The 22,564-nt window shown below is 39.7% G+C and overlaps 1 protein-coding gene across 2 annotated transcripts in view; it reads right to left on the reverse strand.

Moving 5' to 3' along the window:
* The window catches only part of naa15a (N-alpha-acetyltransferase 15, NatA auxiliary subunit a), a 69,685-nt gene that overhangs the window by 46,930 nt on the left and 191 nt on the right, over positions 1-22,564 (reverse strand). The window contains exons 1-2 of one of the 2 annotated variants that reach the window (XM_063046641.1): positions 1,300-1,364; positions 1,106-1,190 (exon numbers count right to left, since the gene is read on the reverse strand). Coding sequence is in view for 1 of the 2 variants with exons in the window: in XM_063046639.1 (XP_062902709.1) it covers positions 1,106-1,190 (85 nt within the window). In the remaining variant the exon portion in view is untranslated. Of the gene's footprint in view, positions 1-1,105; positions 1,191-1,299; positions 1,365-22,564 lie in introns of those variants that run through there. The other variant, XM_063046639.1, reaches the window with a different exon arrangement.

Genomic DNA, 22,564 nt, shown 5'->3' on the forward strand with positions numbered 1-22,564 from the left:
CATGGTGAATGGCTATTTATCAAACTGAGGGGAAAGTGATCTGTATTAAAGCAATTGTATATTTAAAAAATCATTTGAGCCACCCAACTTTTAAATTTGTGAATAACAAAAATTTGGCAGTACTGTGAGATATAAAGATAACAGCAATAAATTACAGCATAATACAAGTTTAATGTAGAGGAACAAGAGGTGATTCATAGTACAGATAGTACAACTAATGAGAAGAGCCATTATACATAAAGGATCTTTTCTGAAAGGGGTGTAGGAGCAAAAGCTGCAAGGAGTATGCATGTATAAATTACCAAAAATAGCTGGGAAGGCTGAAAACAGTAAATAAATCAAACATAATTCTGGGCTTTATTAGTGGTCATAATACAAAAGCAGTGAAGTTATGCTGAACCTTTATAAAACATGGTCTGGCCTTTTGGTTCAGTTCTGGTCACTGCTCTATAGGAAGAATATGAAAACATTACAAGTGATCCAGAAAGGATTTATGAGAATAGTTCACAGGGTGAGGAACTAGAGTTACCAGATAGGTAGAAGAGGTTGGGATTATTTTCTTTGAAGAGAAGATTGAGGGGCAATTTGAAGGTATAGAAAAAGATGAGTGATCTAGACAGAATTGCTTCAAGGAGAGAATTGGATAAACACAGAGTGAAGACAGTTATGGAGAAAAGGCCATTTGTAAATGAGTTCCTCTGGTAAACAACCAGTAAAGACACATTTGGGTGGGTGTTCTTCTCCTGTGCCATGATTCTATGATTTTAGGAATTGCAAATGAGAAACATATTAGAATAAAATATAGCAACATGTATTGCATCAATCTACCTCTATTTCAAAACATGCAGTTAAACATTAAGTACAAGATTTTGAGATCTTATATTTGTATCTCAAATAGAAATTTGGTACAAATATACATCAACCTAGAGATGGAGGAAATCTGAGAAGAAACTTTATCCCAATTGCATTGAGATAGTATTAAAGCCAAAACCCTGCATCACAAACCAATAACCAAATTACATAAAATTAACTTCATATAACTTTAAGTAGGTGTTTTTTAAATTTAGGTTTAATAACTTGCGGAACAGTGGCAAAGCTAACTTACCTCCATGCTCTGCATATTTAGGATTGCTAAGAATTTGTTTGCAGAACTTCAACCCATGTCTATACTGCTTGTGTTCATAACATTTCTGTAAAGGAGTAATGGAAGAAGGGAGAAGAATTAATTAGAGAACACAAAACCTAGTTCGATAAATTGATTCAAATCTTTGACAAAACATAGCCACAAGGTCAGCCTACCCAAAACAGTAGAAATAGTAGTTATGCAGGGGTTTAAAAAGAGATTTTGGTAACCAGTTCTCTCTCTCTCTCTCTCTCAAGGTACACCTGAAAATTAACATACAGTACTGTATATTGCTGATTATGTACAAACTAAGTGTTCCATTTTGAACTTTATTTAAGTTAAGTTTTAAACATGATGTAACTATTAACTGTAAAGTAATTACATGAGAGCGACACCTTGCTTCTCAATTGAAAACAAAGTTTCAAGTTTATTGTAACTATACATTTTCAATCCCCTTTAAAAAGAACCTCTCATGCTAATGTGAAGTTTTCTGATTCAGAATATTAGCCTCTAAATCTAGTTTATTAGTCATGTTTACCCTGTACACATTTTTCTCAAAACATTACAAATCCACCTTATTCACTCACAAATATCCACCCTTAATTCTATTTTCAAACTATCATTCTGCCTATAATCCACCCTGGCTCAGTAGGTTTGATATCAGAGATCTACTTTTGAATTTATACTACCAAGTCAAAATGCAAGCTACTGTACATATGCACACAGCTGATTCCAAATGGGATCATACGATAATTTAGCAAAGGTTATATTTGATCTGCTATGCTTATACCAGATTCTTAACTTTCTATTGAGCTGCAATAATATTGCTTTCTGCTTCAAGATCATTATAATCCTATATTCACCACCAGTAATCCTTTCTTCTGAGATGATGGATCATTATCCAATTTTATCCTTGATTTGTTCTGCTGCTCTAGACATGCTCATGATCCTGACAAAGGATTTTTTTTCATAAATATGCAACATAAGACAAAGACAGACTGATTCATTGAGCCTGTTTGATCCCAATAACTTGCAACTAGTATGCACTAACAATTCCTTCTGCCAATTATACAATGTCACAAAAAAGGCAAAATAGCATAAAATGCCCAAGCAAATTTAAAAAAAAACTTGAAAATTCATCTCCAAATGCAAAACAATTTAAATTGGTTTCAAATCACTGCCTCAGATTTTGTGATTATGACAACAAAGTACCTTTAGAGTGCATAAATGTTGCTACACTGATTCAGAACACTTCAGCAAGTCATTCTTCTGCCTGAAAGTGGTTGAAACGAGGTCAGTGACGCCTCTAAAGAATGTCTAGATTGGGAGTTCCCAACCTGGGGTCCACGGACCCCTGCCTAAGTGGTATTAGTCCTTGGCATAAAAAAGGTTGGGAACCCCTGGTTTAGAAAAACACTGGAATTACTGAGGTCTGTTTTCATGCTGTACAATGATTCTATCAAAGGAAATCAAAAAAGTTGCTTAGAAACTATACCCACAATAAAACTTATATTTTAAAATGGAAGGTACAAGTGAATTTTAGAATATGCTAAGCCTTCATTATTAACATACTATCTGGCCATGGAAAACAAATTTTCCCCACACATAAATACAGTGGATTCCAGTTAATTGGGCCTTATTTAATTGGAGCAGCTGCTTATTTGGGACCAACTATTACCATCAGTCATTTGAACTATGGCAGTTAGACATTACACCGTGCTTAAAGTGAACAGCTTTTAAATAGTGTCAGTTGTGTGTGTTTGTGTTCAAATAGCAGTGACTTTGGTCATTGACAGTCAGTGAGAAACAAGCACTAAAACCATTCAGAGCTGTTTTGCTCACTGTAGTTTTAAGTCTTCAGACTTAGAAATGCCAGAAATGGTTGAGTGAAACAGCTTCACTACTTCAAAAGTTAGAAACTATGAAGAGTTTGAAGGTATCTACCATCATCTTTAATGTTATGATGAAAATGAAGATTTGGAGGACGCAATCATCGAAAGCATTGTATAAAGACCGTCTACCAGCTGCACTAGCAGTCCGCACAAATTTCATTCACTTACAATCAAAAGAACGTGGCAGGATATATTGCATAAATTCCTCCAATAACTATTAGGAACTAAAATAGTTTTATAGTACCAACAGTGTTCCAATTTGCTCTGTATTTCATTTAAATACATCACTTGTTACTCAGTTAAACTTGTAGCTTGCCTCTTTTTTAAAAATACCTTTAACTACTTCTATGAATCTTTGGCTAATTGGAGCAGCCGCTTAATTAGGCTAAGTGTACTGGTCCTAATGTGTCCCAATTAACCAGAATCCACTATTTTAAAAATACGGCTGTCAAAAATCAATAATAATTGTAACATTTAAATGTATAAATTAACCAAGTGTTATGTCTAGTCTTCATTAACTACTGTTTTAAAAACTAATTAAAAATAGTTTTGCTGAATAGTCTCAGCCTGAAATGTTGACTGCACTCTTTTTTCATAGATGCTGCCTGGCCTGCTGAGTTCCTCCAGCATTGTGTGTGTGTGGGGTAATTAAAAATACTGTGTTTTTTGCTTTCTAGAGTCTCGTCTCTGAGAATTCTTTCGTATCACTAGCTGCTCAAACATTTTGATGATATCATAACTGCATGCTGAGGGTCTACTTTTAACAATGCCATAGAAGAAGTGCACACACACAAAATTCTGGAGGAACTCAGGATCAGGCAGCAGCTATGGAAATGAATAAAGAGTTGACGTGTTGGGCCAAGACCCTTCCATCAGGACTGGAAAGAAAGGGGGAAGATGCCAAAATAAAAAGTTGAAGGAAGGAGGACATAAGGACATAGGTGATAAATGAAGCCAGGTGTTGGGGGACAGGATGAACTAAGAAGTGAGCGCTGACAGGTGGAAAAGGCAAAGGGTTGAAGGAGTAATCTTATAGGAGAGGTCACCATGGGAAAAAGGATAGGAGGGGCACTGGGGAGGATGCTAGGCAGGTGAAGGGGTAAGAGGCCAAAGTGGGGAACTATTAGAAGAGCATGGGAAAGGGGAAAAATTACCAGACGGAGAAATCAATGTTTATGCCATTGAGTTGGAGGTTACCTAGACAGAATATGAGGTGTTGCTCCTCCATCCTGAGAGTGGCCTCATTGTGGTAGAAGAGGAGGCCACGGACTGATATGTCAGAACTGGAATAGGGTAGGAACTAAAATGATTGGCCACCGTGAAATTCCACTTTTTATGGAAGGAGCAGAGGGGTTTGACAAAGTGGTCGCCAAATTTACATTATTTCTCACCAATGTAGAGGAGAACACATCAAGGCTACTGGATACAGTAGATGACCAACAGATTTGCAGTAAGTGCTGCCTTACCTGGAAGGACTACTTGGGGCCTGAATAGAGGTGAATAGGCAAAGTGTAGCATTTCTGTCACTTACAGGGATATGTGCCAGGAGGGAGATTAGTGGGGAAGGACAAATAGACAAGAGAATCACGGAGGGAGTGATCCCTGCAAAAAGCGGAAAGAGATAAAGAATGTTTGATGGTAGGATCCCATTGAAGATGGCAGAAGTTTGTGGAGAATTATGTGTTGGATACAGAGGTTCATTGGGTGGTAGGTGAGGACAAGAGGAACTCCATCCCTGTTAAAGCAGCAGGAAGATGGGGTGATGGTGGATGTCCAGGACATGGAGGATATGCAGGTGAGGGCAGCATCAATAGTGCAGGAAGGGAAATCCTATTCCTGGGAACAAATACAGTGAAGACGAAGGAACTGAGAAAAGGGAATAGCATTTTTTTTGTTTTTACAGGAGACAGGATGGGAAGAGGTGTAGTCAAGATAGCCCAGGGAATAAGTAGGTTTATAAAAGATATGGGTGGAGAGTTCATCTCCAGAGACAGAACAAAAGAGACTGAAAAAGAGGAGAGATGTTAGAAATGGACCAAATAAATATAAGAGCAGGGTGGAAGCTAGGGTCAAGTTGATGAAATTGACGAGCTCAACATCAGTGCACAAAGTAGCACCAATGCAGTCGTCAATGTAGCGGAGAAAGAATTGGGGAGCATTACCAGAGAATCTTTCCTCCAAGTTCATTGTGGATCTGAGATCTGCAGAGAGTGAAATTCATTTACAACTGACAATAGTCTAATAATAGTTTAAGATTTATGTGCAAATTGTCAACATGTTTAATTTCTTTTATCAGTTCGTAATATACTGAAGATAACAAAAGCTTTTATAAGTATATAAAGGGTAAAAGAGAGTCAAAGGTAGATATAGGACCAATACAAAATGATGCTGGAGATATTGTAATGAGAGATGCAGAGGTGGCAGAGGAACTGAATGCGTATTTTGCATCAGTCTTCACAGTGGAGTATACCGGACATTCAAGAGTGTCAGAGAAACGAAGTTTGTGCAGTGAAAATTACGATTGAGAAGGTGCTCAGGAAGCTTAATGGTCTGAGGGTGGATAAATCTCCTGGACCTGATGGAATGCACCATCGGGTTCTAAAGGAAGTAGCTGGAGAGATTGCGGTGGCATTAATCATGATCTTTCAAGAATCGATAGATTCTCACAATGTACCGGATGACTTGGAAAATTGCAAATGATACTCCGCTATTTAAGAAGAGTGGGAGGCAACAGAAAAGAAACTATAGACCTGTTAGCCTGACATCAGTGGTTGGGAAGTTGCTGGAACCGATTGTTAGGGATGAGATTACAGAGTTCCTGGAGGCACATGACAAGATAGGCCAAAGCCAGCATGGCTTCCTGAAGGGAAAATCCTGCTCGACTAACCTACTGCAATTCTTTGAGGAAATTACAAGTAGAGTAGACAAAAGAGATGTAGTAGACGTGGTGTACTTGGATTTTCAGAAGGGTTTTTGACAAGGTGCCGCACATGAGGCTGCTTAGCAAGATAAGAGCCCATGGAATTACAGGGGAGTTACTAGCATGGGTAGAGCACTGGCTGGTCAGCAGAAAAAAAGAGAGTGGGAATAAAGGGATCCTATTCTGGCTGGCTGCTGGCTACCAGTGGAGTTTCACAGGGATCAGTGTTGGGACCGCTGCTCTTTACAATGTATGTCAATGACTTGGTTACAGTATTAAGGGATTTGTGGCTAAATTTGCCGATGATACAAAGATAGGTGGAGGAGTGGGTAGTGTTGAGGAAACAGAGAGCCTGCAGAGAGACTTAGGTAGTTTAGGGGAATGGGCAAAGAAGTGGCAAATGAAATACAATGTTGGGAAGTGTATGGTCATGCACTTTGGTGGAAGAAATAAATGGGCAGACTATTATTTAGATGGGGAGAGAATTCAAAATGCAGAGATGCAAAGGGACTTGGGAGCACTTGTGCAAGAAACCCTAAAGGTTAATCTCCAGGTTGAGTCGGTTGTGAAGAAGACGAATGCAACATTAGCATTCATTTCTAGAGGTACAGAATATAAGAGCAGGGATGTGTTAAGGCTCTATAAGGGACTCGTGAGACCACACTTGGAGTATTGTGTGCAGTTTTGGGCTTTTTAGTTTAGAAAAATTATACTGACATTGGAGAGGCTTCAGAGAAGATTCATGAGAATGATTCCAGGTATGAAAGGGTTACCATATGAAGAACGTCTGGCAGCTCTTGTGCTGTATTCCCTGGAGTTCAGGAGAATTTGGGGGGGCGGGGGGGGAGGGAATCTCATAGAAATATTCTGCATGTTAAAAGGCCTGAACAGATTCAGCCCATGATTGAATGGCGGAGCAGACTTGATGGGCCAAATAGCCTACTTCTGCTCCTATATCTCATGGTCTTATGGTAACGTCCAGAATTTAGTGAGGTATTCCTCTAATCAGTTGGAAATTCTTTCTGATCTACAGATTTCACTAAAGCGTATTTTCTGCAGAATCTGCCAATCATACTAGGAATGATGTAGCTGAAATTCCTCAGATTTTAAATGTATTGCACATATTCAGAGCCGTCACTCCTGTTGCACATACATTTACAGTATTGCTTATGAAGAATTCTTGAGGAACACCTTTTGAAATCTTGTGATACAAATACTGAAATATATAGAAGGCATGTCCTAATCTGCAGCATAAATGTCTTTTCTTTAATGATTTATCATTATGTATTACTGTAATAAGAACCCAAAGAGTTATGCCAGTTTATGGAATACAACCCAGAAACTACTTTGAAAATTTATATGAACAGAAGATAAAGCACACTACAACAACTCAATCAAGAAACCAGAGATGCTAGAAGCTGGAGCAACACACACAGCACTGAGGAAACTACACACGTCTGTAAGTATGTCAAGCAGCATCAATGAAAGCAAATTGACAGTCAGCGTTTCAGGTCAAGACCTATCACATGGATTGCCCATTTCCCTCATTTGGTGCTGCTTGACCTGCTGATTTCCTCCAGCACATTGCTCTTATTTTTTTTAAATCCTCACATATCTCCCCAACTCCCACCTCCTCTCCCTCATGCCAATTTCTGACCCACTTGCCTAACTGATCTGGTCCAAGAGTGTCATTTTTTGTTCCCTTACGCTTATTCTCATTAAATCAAAGTTGCTGGTGAACGCAGCAGGCCAAGCAGCATCTATAGGAAGAGGCGCAGTCGACGTTTCAGGCCGAGACCCTGACGAAGGGTCTCGGCCTGAAACGTCGACTGCGCCTCTTCCTATAGATGCTGCTTGGCCTGCTGCGTTCACCAGCAACTTTGATGTATGTTGCTTGAATTTCCAGCATCTGCAGAATTCCTGTTGTTTTTATTCTCATTAAATGATTACCGAGATACACTGGCAACAACTAGTACCACTTAACCACAGTGGTCTTAGCTTCTCCAAAATCAGCCAAAAATCCTGCAGACATCCAAAGTGGAATAAAGAGAATTTTCTACAAATCAAATACGCAAAAATTAAACTAACACAAACTGCTTCCTCGTCAATTGTAATCCTTTGCCTGACATTCAGGATCGGTGATCCAGAACTATACAAGAAGTCCAGGTAGGACTTACGGAAGGCAACTTTAAAAGCGAAAATCAATACCAATTCAAGTTAGAGATGGAATCATATGCACATCAGCTCTGGCAGGGTTTGCAGGCCAATACTTCCAACAAGGCGACACCTAACATCATGAATGGCTGTGATGCTTTACTCCAAGATAAGCTAAACACATTTCATGCACATTTAGAAAGTGAGAATAAAACATCTCCGCAACTCCCTGCAGCATTTGGGCACCCTATGATCTCTGTCTTGGAACCGGTATCAGAACATTTTTTCAAGAGAATAAACCCTCGCAAAGAGTCAGGCCCTGATTGTGCACCTGACAAGGCAGTGAAAATTTGTGGCAAACTACTGGCAGAAGTGCTCACAGACATCTTCAATCTCTCACTGCTGCAGCTGGAGGTTCTCATCTGCTTCAAAAGGGCGACAATCATACCAGTGCCTAAGAAGAGCAGGGGAGTTGCCTCAATCACTTTCGACCAGTTGCACGCAAACCTACTGTGATACAGTTCTTTAAGAGATTAGTCATGGCTAGAATTAACTTCTGCCTAAGCAAAGACCTGGACCCATCGCAATTTGCCCATCACCACAATAGGTCTACAGAGGATGCAATCTCACTGGCTCTCCACTCAGCCTTGGTTCACCTGGGCAATAGCAATACCCCATGTCAGGCTACTGTTTACTGATAACAGCTCAGTGTTCAACACAAATGTACTCATAGTTCTAATCAACAAGCTCCAAAACCTGGGCTTCTGTACCTCCCTCTGCAACTGGATTCATGACTTCATCACCAGGAGACCAGCCAGTCCAGATCGAAAATAACATCTCCTCCTCGCTGACAATAGACAACAGCATGCCTCAAGGATGCATGATGCGTTCTTAGCCCATTTGTCTACTCTCTCTACACCCACTACTCTGGCTAGGGACAGCTAAAATGCCACCTATAAATTTGCTGATGACACAACTACTGTTGGCAGAATTTCAGATGGTGGCAAGGAGGAACACTGGAATGAAATGGATCAGCTGGCTGAGTGTTGTCGTACAATAACCTTGCCTTCAAAGTCACTAAGATTAAGGAACTGATTATGGACTTGAGGAAGGGACATTAAGAGAACACACACCAGTCCTCATTGAGGGATCAGCAGTGGAAACAGTGAGCAGTTTCAAGTCTTGGGTGTCAACATCTCTGAAGATTTATCCTGGGTCCAACATATTGAAGCCATATAAAGACACAACAGTGGCTCTATTTAATCAAGAGTTTAAGGAGACTTGGTATGTGATAGAAACATGGGTCATGACCAAAAAACGAAAAATGGCTGGAGTCGGTTAGCACTTTAACGCAAGGGTATTTGCTAGGTGTGTGAAAAATCAGATTGACAAAAATTAGTGAAAAGAAAAAAGCCAGTATTTTATTAAAAAGCTACATGTAAACACAATTAATAGCTCTGTTCTTATTCTTGTCCAGCATGAACTCCTGGCAGCCCCCATCTCTCTCTCATACTGATTACCAAGAAATTTAAAAGACTATACATGAATTAGAATATGATGCACCTCAAACTCTAGTTACAATCACAATACAAAATAAACAGAAGTATCTACATTAAACGCAGTATAAAAACAACATATACACATCCCCATGACTAAAGACATGGAATATTCCACTGTATACGGCAGGAAAGGCACCATAAACCAACCCAAGCACATCAGCTCGGTTTAGGACCCAGCAGACGCCACGGGGCTGCAAAGAAACAACAGCGTGAAATAGCACAAAGCTCAACAAGTACACAATTACAGTTTAAGTACAAACCCGATTTCCAGAAAAGTTGGGATATTTTCCAAAACGCAATAAAAACAAAAATATGTGATATGTTAATTCACGTGAACCTTTATTTAACTGACAATAGTTTTACTGACCAACTTAATTGTATTTTGTAAATATACACAAATTTAGAATTTGATGGCTGCAACACACTCAACAAAAGTTGGGACAGTTAAGATAAGATTGAAAAGTGCACAGAATATTCAAGTAACACTGATTTGGAAGACTCCACATTAAGCAGGCTAATTGGTAGCAGGTGAGGTATCATGACTGGGTATAAAAGTAGCGTCCATCAAAGGCTCAATCTTTGCAAGCAAGGATGGGTTGTGGCTCACCCCTTTGTGCCAAAATTTGTGAGAGAATTGTTAGTCAGTTCAAAAAGAACATTTCTCAACGCAAGATTGCAGAGAATTTAGGTCTTTCAACATCTACAGTACATAATATTGTGAAAAGATTCAGAGAATTCAGAGACATCTCAGTGTGCAAAGGGCAAGGTCGGAAACCGCTGCTGAATGCGTGTGATCTTTGAGCCCTCAGGCGGCACTGCCTAAGAAACCGTCATGCTACTGTGACAAATATAGCTACCTGGACTTGGGAGTACTTCGGAAAACCATTGTCACTCAACACAGTCTGTCGCTGCATCCAGAAATGCAACTTGAAACAATATTACGCAAGGAGGAAGCCATACATCAACTCTATGCAGAAACGCCGGCGAGTTCTCTGGGCCCAAGCTCATCTCAGATGGACCGAAAGACTGTGGAACCGTGTGCTGTGGTCAGACGAGTCTACATTTCAGCTTGTTTTGGGAAAAAACGGGCATCGAGTTCTCCGTGCCAAAGATGAAAACGACCATCCAGATTGTTATCAGCGAAAGGTGCAAAAGCCAGCATCTGTGATGGCATGGGGGTGCATCAGTGTCCACGACATGGGTGAGTTGCACGTATGTGAAGGTACCATTGACTCTGAGGCGTACATTAGGATTTTAGAGAGACATATGTTGCCATCAAGGTGACGTCGCTTCCCGGGACGTCCATGCTTATTTCAGCAGGACAATGCCAGACCACATTCTGCACGGGCTACAACAGCGTGGCTTTGTAGACACAGAGTGCGTGTGCTTGACTGGCCTACTGTCAGTCCAGATCTATCTCCTATTGAAAATATATGGCGCATCATGAAGAGGAGAATCAGACAACGGAGACCACGGACTGTTGAGCAGCTGAAGTCTTATATCAAGCAAGAATGGACAAAATTTCCAATTGCAAATCTACTAAAGTTAGTACCCTCAGTTCCAAAATGATTAAAAAGTGTTATTAAAAGGAAAGGTGATATAACACAATGGTAAACATGCCTCTGTCCCAACTTTTGTTGAGTGTGTTGCAGCCGTCAAATTCTAAATTTGTGTATATTTACAAAATACAATTAAGTTGGTCAGTAAAACTATTGAAAGTCTTTTCTTTGTACTTTTGTCAGTTAAATAAAGGTTCACATGAATTAACATATCACAGACTTTTGTTTTTATTGCATTTTGGAAAATATCCCAACTTTTCTGGAAATGGGGTTTGTACAAAAAGAATGAAATTAAACTGGTGTTTTCGACTCTGAATGTACGTAGCAATGCAGAGGAAAAACAGTGGGTTAATTATGACAATATACCAGAGAAGACAATGAAGCACACTCTCAACAGCAGAATGACAGGGCAATGTTTGTGTGTGTAAGGAGTACATTTACTGAGTGCCATATCACAGTATAACACCAAAGACTCTCTCAAATTTCAACAGATGTACCACAGAGAGCATTCTAGCTGGTTGTATCGTCATTTGGTATAGGAGGGGCAATGCACAGGATCGGTAAAAAGCTGCAGAAAGTTGCAAACTTAGCCAGACCCGTCATTTGCACTAGTTTCCCGAACATCGAGGACATATTCAAAAGGTGACATCTCAGAAAAGCAGCATCCATCATGAAGGACTCCTATCACCTACTATATATCCTCTTCTCATTGCTACCATCAAGGTAGTGATACAGGAACTTAAAGACACACATGCAACATTTCTCAGCTTCTCTCTACCACCATCAGATTTCTGAATGGACAATGAACCCATGTATACTAACTCAATTTTTTTCCTTCTCTTTTTGCACTTTAATATTTTAAATATATTCCTTAATATAATTTTTAGGTTTTTTTAAAATCATAATGTACTGCTGCTGCTAAACAACAAATTTCACGACATATGCCAGTGATATTAAACATGATTCTGACCTGTCTCAGATCAGACTACAAATGCCATTGACTTCATAAAAAATTCTTGTTGATTTAATAATAATTCTCTAGCCCAACCTTCTCCTTAAAAGGCTGAAACCACGTTAAAATACATTACTTCATCCAAGAACTTAGATGAATTCCCCAAGAGTGAAAACTCAGGGGTGTACATAGCAAACAAATCATGACAGGTCTCCATACCAATGCATGTGACTGCCCAACATCTCCACAACTGACTACATGCAAACAGAAAAATCCCAAGCTCCAAGGTAATAGTGAACTGAATGGAAACCACCAACAGAGTCTGAACCACCAACAAATTTTGTGCATTCAACCCTTGGTAAAATGAACAATTTTAACTACATCTTGCACAGGTTGTGGAATCTGAATTTGTAACTTCACTGAAATTTGTCTTTTTAAAATATCATTTCAACAGGCAATCAAATTTGAGGATTCATATAAAAGCAAATTCATATAAAAATATCCAGGAGAAACTTTTTTTTATTCTGTGAGTGATTACACCACAGTACTTGCTATCACCAAGTTGATTACAAATAACAATGCTGCATTTATACAGCAAAACTAAGTATGTGATACCACCACAGCGAGGTACATTTCATATAACAATGTGTTGGGAGTACAGGAAGGAGATAGAGAGCCTTGCAACGAGATGTCATTACAACAACTTTTCCCGTCAATGTCAGTAAAGCAAAAGACCTGGCCACACACGAGGAATTCTGCAGATGCTAGAAATTCAAGCAACACACATCGAAGTTGCTGGTGAACGCAGCAGGCCAAGCAGGTATCTCTAGATAGAGGTACAGTCAACGTTTTGGGCCGAGACCCTTCATCAAGACTAAATGAAGGAAGAGCTAGTAAGAGATTTGAAAGTGGGAGGGGGAGATCCAAAATGATAGGAAAAGACAGGAGGGGGAGGGATGGAGCCAAGAGCTGGACAGTTGATTGGCAAAAGGGATATGCGAGGATCATGGGACAGGAGGCCCAGGGAGAAGGAAAAGGGGGAGGGGGGGAAAAGACCTGGTCGTTGACTTCAGGAAGCGGGGTGGTGCGCATGCTCCTGGTTACATCAATAGAGCTGAGATCAAGAAGGTTGAGAACTTCAACTTTCTAGGACTGAACATCACAAATAGCCGTCCTGTTTTTTTTGCTGCAGCCAAGGAAGCTCACCAGCACCTCTACTTCCTCCGAAGGTTAAAGAAATTTGGCATGTTCCCTTTGATCCTAACCAATTTATATGCACCAATTTCTAACCTAACCTATTTCTATTTATATAGAAAGGATCCTATCTGGATGGATCACAGCTTGACATGACAGCTTCCCCTCCAATGATTTGGTCTACACTTCTTGCTGCTGCAGTAAAGCAGCCAGCATAATCAAAGACCCTATCCCACCCTGGACGTTCTTTTCTTCTTCCAACTCCCAATGGGTGAAAGATACAAAAGCCTGAAAGCACATACCACCAGTCCACTGTTATAAGACTTCTGAACAGTTCCCTAGTACGATTCAATAAGATTCCTGACCTTAGTCACCTTGTTATGACGTTGTAATTTTCTAACTGCACTTTCTCTGTACTTTATTCTGCACTCTTACTTTACCTTGTACAATCTCAATGCACTTTTATAATGACATTGATATGGATGAATAATATGCAAGTTTTTCCACTGTACCTTGGTACATGTGACAATAAACCAATTTATTAGACAAAGTCAAATGGCAAAAACAACTTCCATCAATAAGTCCCAACATGGACAATTGGATCATACAATTATTTACTGTGCAATACATTTTACAATGCCAAAAGTTAGCGCGTTTTTACTCGCATATTAATCCTTTCTGTGATAGATGTTCGGGGCAGATAGCCTCTTTAACTCATATGTTTTGGTCTTGCCCTACTTTGGAAACTTTTTGGAGAGATATTTTCAATATTATTTCTAAGGTATTAAATATAGATATCTCTCCTCACCCTATTACTGCTATCTTTGGACTACCTAAAATTTCTAGTAATCTTTCCCCTTCAGCCCGTAGAATGATTGCATTTCTTACTTTAATGGCGAAAAGATGTATTTTACAACATTGGAAAGAGCTTAATGCTCCAACTACCTTTTTTTGGTTTTCTCAGACGATTTTATGTTTGAATCTGGAGAAAATTAGAAGTAACCTTTATGATTCTTCATTTAAATTTGAACAGATTTGGGGACCTTTTATTCGATATTTTCATTTAATGTAATATTTACCCTTCTTGTTTTTTCTTCACTGTTTTAATGGAGGTCGGGATTGAGGACGTGATTTTAAGTTTAACTCTGTTTGGTTTCAAGTTAGCCCATTGCTTTGCTTTGCTTTTAGTTAGTTGCACGGTGGGTTTTTTTTTGGGGTTTTTTTTTTCTTTTTTTTCCATTGATATATATAAAATCTAGTATACTATTATGTTATCTTGGTTTCTTATGCTTAAATTACATTGTTTGTAGTATTTTCTTTTTGGTATTGTTATCTTTTGGAATTTTATTATACTTTAACATTGTATTAATGTTTATATGGCTTACCTTTTTTGTATACTTACTCAATAAAAAGATTTAAAAAGAAAGAAAAACAATGCCAAAAGGAAGGAATTGTGTGCTTGACCTTCAGGTACAATTATCATGCAAGACCTACTCTAGTAACTGAAGAAAAAGATCAAGAAAGCACAAAGCCACAGACATGAATTCATAGAAAAATGGAAAACTGGAGGACTACAAAAACTATAAAGATCTATAGAGAAGTGTAATAACATAAAAACCAGCATGAAAAATTCTCAAATATATTAAAAGATTCGTAAAGGGAAATGTCCATCTGTTAAAAACAAACACAGCCAAAACTAATGAATACTAACGAGAATTATGGAATCAATTCTTCTGTTTCTGGTCATCAATGTAAGATGATTAAATACCAAAGGCATCCAAGAGTTTAAGAATAATTCAATGGAAGGAACTTCGTAGCTCAAACAGAATGTTAAATGATGAAATGTGATAGAAAAGCCTTCAAGATCTAATAGTACCATCCCAAAAGCTAGGTCTGAAGTGCGAAGCTTGTTTGTTTCCAATATTGTGCTTCAGGATGAAAGAACTGCAAAGCATCATTTCATTGTTTCAAGAAGAAAAAACAAACTAGATTGCTTCAAAGTTCAAAGTTTATTATCACCATATCCTACCCTGAGATTCACTTTCTTGCAGGCATTCACAGTAGTATACAATAGAATCAATGAAAAATTCTACACAAACTGTCAAGCAACCAATATGCAAAAATGCAGCAATAATAACAGTAAATAACTAATAGCGAGAACATGAGCAGCAGAGTCCTTGAAATTGAGTCTATAGGTTGCATTCAATGATCAGTTCAGTGTTGTGGTGACTGAAGTTATCCACGCTTGTTCAGGAGCCTGATAAGTCAAAGGAGAATAACTTCATGAACCTGGTGTGTGGGAGCTAAGGCTCTTGTACTGCTTTCCAACAGCGAGAAGAGAGCATGGCCTGAACGATGGATGCAACTTTCTTGCAGCAGCACTCTTTGTAGATGTGAATGGTGGAAGACTTTTCCAGTAATGGACTGGGCTGCTTCCACTACCTTCTGTAGACTTTTCAGCTCTTGGACATTGGAGTTTCCACACCAGACCCTGATGCAACCGGTCAATATACTCTCCACCGCACATCTATGAAGCTTATCATAGCTTTAGATGACACTCTGAATCTATGCAAGCTTCTAAGTACGGTTCTGCCATGCTGGCTTTAAAACCTGTTGGACCCATGTAATAATTAGCGACTGGAATTTCATTTTCATGGACAAGCACAGAACCTGGTGATGACAGCTAAAATAAAGCTGCAATGGGTAGGTTACATCTGAATAATTGCTAGAGTCTGAGATAATATTCCATTTGATAAATAGGAGAAAGTCTGTACACAGAATTCCAGAACACAATTAAGTTCTATATGAGAAGCTATTATGAAAAGAGCAGAGCTGGAGGCAAGACTTCTGATATAGATCAAAAATTGTTCAGATTTGAAGCAAAGGGGATAAAGAGCTTGTTCTGATTTCTAGCATGTGTCAAATGGCATTACACAGTAGCCTCCATGTAGTCCTAGCATGAATCCTATAACTTGGATGGAATAAAGTCAACATCTAAAATTGCAACCAGTGAACACTGCAGTAGAAGATTCTCCACAGAATTATATTTTGCAAATAGAATTAAATTTTCAAAAATTACAAAGTTACCCATTTTGGATATTATTTTCTCTAAATGGCTTGAAGTTCAGCAGTCAAAAAGAGAGTGGGTGCCCAACTAGGCAAATTACTAAAATCTAGTGCACAAGTACAAATAGTCAAGGCAACCAATGAAATATTGGCCTCTTCAGGGTTATTTGAATGTATAACTGTGAACGTAATTTTTCAGTTCTATGATGCCTCAGCCAATCCCCTTCTAAAATACATTTAGTTTTGTACATTCAATACTGAATGACTACTGACCAAGAAGTTGGTATAGAATAGATTTACTTAAGTTGTACCAGAGATTAAAATATTAAATTATAAGAACAGACTGCATAAATCTGGCTTGTATTCTTCAGTTATATCATTAAGACATATAAACAGGATGCTTTAAGTGACGCAAACACAAGGAAATCTGCAGGTGCTGGAAATTCAAGCAACACACACAAAATGCTGGTGGAATGCAGCAGGTCAGGCAGCATCTATAGGAAGAGGTACAGTCGACATTTTGGGCCAAGACCCTTTGTCAGGGCTAACTGAAAGAAGAGATAGTAAGAGACAAGAAAGTGGGAGGGGGAGGGGGAGATCCAAAATGATAGGAGAAGACAGGAGGGGAGGGATGGAGCTAAGTGCTGGAAAGTTGATTGGCAAAAGGGATACAAGGCTGGAGAAGGGAGAGGATCATGGGACAGGAGGAGAGGAGCACCAGAGGAAAATGGAGAGCAGGCAAGGAGTTATAGTGACAGGGACAGAGGGAGGAAAAAAAGAGAGAAAGGGTAAAAAAAATAAATAAGGGATGGAGTGAGAAGGGGAGGAGGGGCATTAACAGAAGGTAGAGAAGTCAATGTTCATGTCATCAGGTTGGAGGCTACCCAGACGGAATATAAGGTGTTGTTCCTCCAATCTGAGTGTGGCTTCATCTTGACAGTAGAGGAGGCCGTGGATAGACATATCAGAATGGGAATGGGATGTGGAATTAAAATGTGTGGCCACTGGGAGATCCTGCTTTCTCTGGCAGACAGAGCGTCAGTGTTCAGCAAAGCGGTCTCCCAGTCTGCGTCGGGTTTCGCCAATATATAGAAGGCTACATCGGGAGCACTGGACGCAGTATATCACCCCAGCCAACTCACAGGTGAAGTGTCGCCTCACCTGGAACGACTGTCTGGGGCCCTGAATGGTGGTGAGGGAGGAAGTGTAAGGGCATGTGTAGCACTTGTTCCGCTTACAAGGATAAGTGCTGGGAGGGAGATCGGTGGGAAGGGATGGAGGTTACAAATGGACAAGGGAGTCGCGTAGGGAGCAATCCCTGCGGAAAGCAGTGGGGGGGGGGAGGGAAAGGTGCTTGGTGGGATCCCGTTGGGGGTGGCGGAAGTTACGGAGAATTATATGTTGGACCCAGAGGCTGGTGAGGTGGTAGGTGAGGGCAAGGGGAACCCTATCCTTAGTGGGTTGGCAGGAGGATGGGGTGACAGCAGATGTGCATGAAATGGGAGAGATGCGTTTGAGAGCAGAGTTGATGGTGGAGGAAAGGAAGCCCCCTTTCTTTAAAAACGGAAGACATCTCCTTCGTCCTGGAATGAAAAGCCTCATCCTGAGAGCAGATGCGGCAGAGATGGAGGAATTGTGAGAAGGGGGTGGCATTTTTGCAAGAGATAGGGTGAGAAGAGGAATAGTCCAGGTAGCTGTGAGAGTCCGTAGGCTTATAGTAGACATTAGTAGATAAGCTGTCTCCAGAGATAGAGACAGAAAGATCAAGAAAGGGGAGGGAAGTGTCAGAAATGGACCAGGTAAATTTGAGGGCAGGGTGAAAATCTCTTACTATCTCTTCTTTCAGTTAGTTCTGACAAAGGGTCTCGGCCCGAAACGTCGACTGTACCTCTTCCTATAGATGCTGCCTGACCTGCTGCGTTCCACCAGCATTTTGTGTGTGCTACTTTAAGTGACGGTGCGATTCAACAGAATCGACAGTGTGAATCTTATAATTTGATTCAGGCTATTTAAGACTGAGATCAGGAACAATTATTTTACACATAAAGGATATCATAAAACTGGATTCCATCCTCTCAAAGGGATTTGAGGTTATTCAGATTAAGTATTGTTGGAAATGGATTTTAATTTGGTAATACACAGGAAGGCAAAGAAGATATAATGACTTTGATTTCAGCCAAATGCCAGAACAGGTTTGCAAGGATGAACATCTTATTCCTGCCCTCATACACACTAAATTAATAGAATACATTCACAATCAGGCCACTAACCTAGTACATTTAATAGAATATTTTCATTATTCGCAATTAGCATTTGTTACATTACACCTGATAAAATGATAAAATCACAGCGCTTCATCCACCATCCCAAACTTATTTAAGAACAGAAGCGAGGGCCATCCTAGTCTACCCAATCATGCATAGCATGGCAAATCAAATCCCATTTTCCAGCATTAAAGTAATCAAGGTTTGAAGTAATAACCAGAAACCTACTATTCTGCTTTTGAATGTACACAATAGATAATCCATAACACATCAGAATATCTTGACAGTACCTTGACTGGCTGTATCAGGGCCTGGTAAGGTGATCTGAATATCAGAAGCTGCATAGTAATTGACTTCCTGCAATACATCAACACCATTGGTAGTATCTACAGGAGGTACTGCCTTAAGCGACATCTGTAGACGTCCACCATCTAGCCATCTTTCTGAGGTAACCATCAGGCAAGAGATAGAGAATCCTGAAGTCCCAGACCACCAGGCTGAAGATCAGCTCCTTCAATCATTCAGTTGTTGAACCAAGAGTAATAACCCAAATCACACAGTTTAGCAACATTAATCCTGCCGAAAAGTCTTGATCCGAAACGTCATCTGTACCTTTTCCATAGACGCTGCCTGGCCTGCTGAATTCCTCCGGCATTTTGTGTGTTGCTTGGATTTCCAGCATCTGCAGATTCTCTCTTGTTAGCAACATTATGATCATTTTACACTAGAAGGAGCTTTGTTTTTTCATTATAATTGTATTTTTCCTTATAAAAGGTTGTGTACAATTTATCTTTAATTTATGCTTTACTTGCGAGTGCTGCTTGTATGATTCCTGTGTCTGTGATGCTTTTCATTGCCTGAGTACACATGTACTTGGTGCAAATGACAAACCTGATTTTGACTTTGAGTGAAACATTTCAAGGTTTTATCCCTCACTCCGAGTGAAGCAATTCTCTTCATCTTAGTTGAACAAAGTTGAATCAAAATTGAACCAGTTGGCCCTTGTTTTGTAACTGTGCCCGCTGGTCCCAGATAAATCAATCAGAAATCTTTCTTGCAGCAAGCCAATTGAGGATTTAAGAATTTGCATTTATGCACATCCAGAGAACAGAAACTGTCCATCTAATCTGTCCTCATCTGGCAAATTCACTATTGCTGGAACCAGCCTAATAAACACTTACTAAAACAATATCCTTTCTGAACTGTACACAAGATTCCAAGTGCAGACTCATCATAGCCTTTAATAATTGCAAAAAGCCTTAAGACTTCCTAGTCATGAACTCAACCCTTTTGTAATGAAGGTTATCATTGTCTTTTCCCTCAAGTGCTTGCTGCATCTGCATGATACACTTCTAAATCCCTTTAAGGAGCAACACTATCCAATCTCATGCAGCAAATGGTCTGCTTTGCTGGCATATACATGGGTTACATTATATTCCATCTGCCATTTTCATACCAGCATATTCAACTTATGCACATGGTGAGAAAGGTGATTTCATTCTTGTTAATAATCAAAATCCAACTTCGATTATTAGTATCATCAGCAAGCTTCAAAACATACCACTTGATCCCTGCAGCCAAAGTATTACCTCCTGTTCAGAAACTTCTCAAACATCTTCCACATCCATTGGTTCTTTTTTACCTTGTCTAGTAGCGTGCTCAAGGAACCCCAAAGTAATCAAACCATGTTATTTTAAACCTTGTTGCCTTTGCTTAAGCAACATACATCAAAGTTGCTGGTGAACGCAGCAGGCCAAGCAGCATCTATAGGAAGAGGCGCAGTTGACGTTTCAGGCCAAGACCCTTCGTCAGGAAGGGTCTCGGCCTGAAACGTCGACTGCGCCTCTTCCTATAGATGCTGCTTGGCCTGCTGCGTTCACCAGCAACTTTGATGTATGTTGCTTGAATTTCCAGCATCTGCAGAATTCCTGTTGTTTATGCCTTTGCTTAATCCCACTTTTCTTTGAAGTGATAATATATCCAATATTATTTATATAACTGCTTCTTTCCCCCAGTTTCTATTTTTAAACTTAAAAGCCTAACATAATAATATTTGCCATTGCAACGTTACTAAATTTCTGCTGTAAAGCTACTCATTTCGGAATGATAAGTATTAATTATGATTAACCTGAAACTTTATCTGTGACAGGATACTTAAATACCTTCTGGTTTTTGGAAATTTCATTTCTCCCTATCTCAGTTCACTGTAAGTAAAATACAAGAGAAAAGAGATACCCTAAATTTAAAAGTAAATGTTTATGCCTTGGTTAGGAGTTCAAATTCTACTGCAAGAGGCATGCAGTTTAGTTGAAACATTAAAGTGAAACTACATTTGTCCTCTCCGATCGACAAAATAGGCACAATTATACTATTCTAAGTAGGAAGTTGATGTTAATGTCCTGATCAATATATGCTCCATATCACTGAAATTTATGATTAATATCCAATAATCCATTTTGGTTCTTTCCTCCTCAAAATCCTTTATTATCAAGTTACTTCCATCCCATTAAACAATGCTAGTAAAGTTGATATCACTTTTGGCAGTGTTTGGTAGTGAGAAACTTAACACAAATGTATTTTTTATATTGCATTTCAATTACATTAGATTTAATTTAACTATTTATAAACCTAGAATTATGCAGGTCATACAGCCTAACAATTCCACAAATAATGTGACCACATCCTCACAACTGCAAAGGAGGGGTAAGCTAATCATCAGAATTCTCAGACATTATCAAGACAATACTTTACAGGGATTGTGAATAAAACATTTAATATTTAAATACATATTTTCTATAGAAAAAGGCTCTAACTTGCGTCCATATTCATACCATAACAACTTCTTGCCTAATTATTTTTACAATTACATTATTTATATTAACATTACATACCAGGAAAACTACACCAAAAACTTCTGTTTTATTACACATTAAGCCAGTCTATTTCTGGAGTATAGATGAGTTACACACTCAACTTCAGCATTAATTCTATTTTCCTGGAGACAGTTGATGCAAGACATTATATAAAATGATTGAACACACTCACTTTCCTCTTAATTTCACTGGTAACCATAATATATCTGGGATTCGATAAACCTAAATCACTGGATAACTTCATATAGAGATTACGAAACCAGTATACTCTAGATGAGCAGAACCATCTATCTCAGAGCAAGTTTATTTTCACGTTTAAGGAATCAGCATCTGCATAAAATGTGCTTTACCCGATTTCAGACAGTTAATTCACAGCCTATTCACATAACACAAGAAAAATTGGATTTATTTTTTTTTAAAGTCAAACCCTTTCTAACAAAAGGGGTGTTGCAAGGCCTGGGCCACGCTAACAAAAAGCAGAGAGCGACTCTAAACCTCGTTCCGGCCTCTAATCCAACGCCCAAGCACCGTTCACGTGTTTGGCTTGGCCTGGCAGGGGAAGGTGAAATCTCCAGGCCCGGCAAGAGACGGCTACTTGAAACCGTACAGGATGCCTACTTCCTAGGACGAGGCAAGAATGGATAACTCTTCTTGAGGAGGCTGCCCGGTCTACAGGCCCGAAGCCAAGCGGCAGAAACAGATCGTCCTACCGGCTGAGCGGGATTCAAGGAAGAGTGGCTTGTGGACGTGAACAGCGCTGGCGCAGGGCCCAGCCGGTCGCGGCGAGGGCGGCAGGGCGAAGGCTGCGGCGTTGCTGAAGCGAGGGTGGGCAGACACACTCACACAGACGCCGGCCGGCGATACGATAGGGGTTTTAATGCCACTAAAATGGTGCAGCCGCAGTTTCCGCATGGGGAGCGGGAGTGGAGCCGGCAACCCCCCCTCCCCTGGTTGTTAATAACTTATGGGGGGGGGGGAGGTCGCCCCCACCAGCTCTGATCGCACTCA

This window comes from Mobula hypostoma, chromosome 4, assembly GCF_963921235.1.
Source record: "Mobula hypostoma chromosome 4, sMobHyp1.1, whole genome shotgun sequence".
Lineage (NCBI taxonomy): Eukaryota > Metazoa > Chordata > Chondrichthyes > Myliobatiformes > Myliobatidae > Mobula > Mobula hypostoma.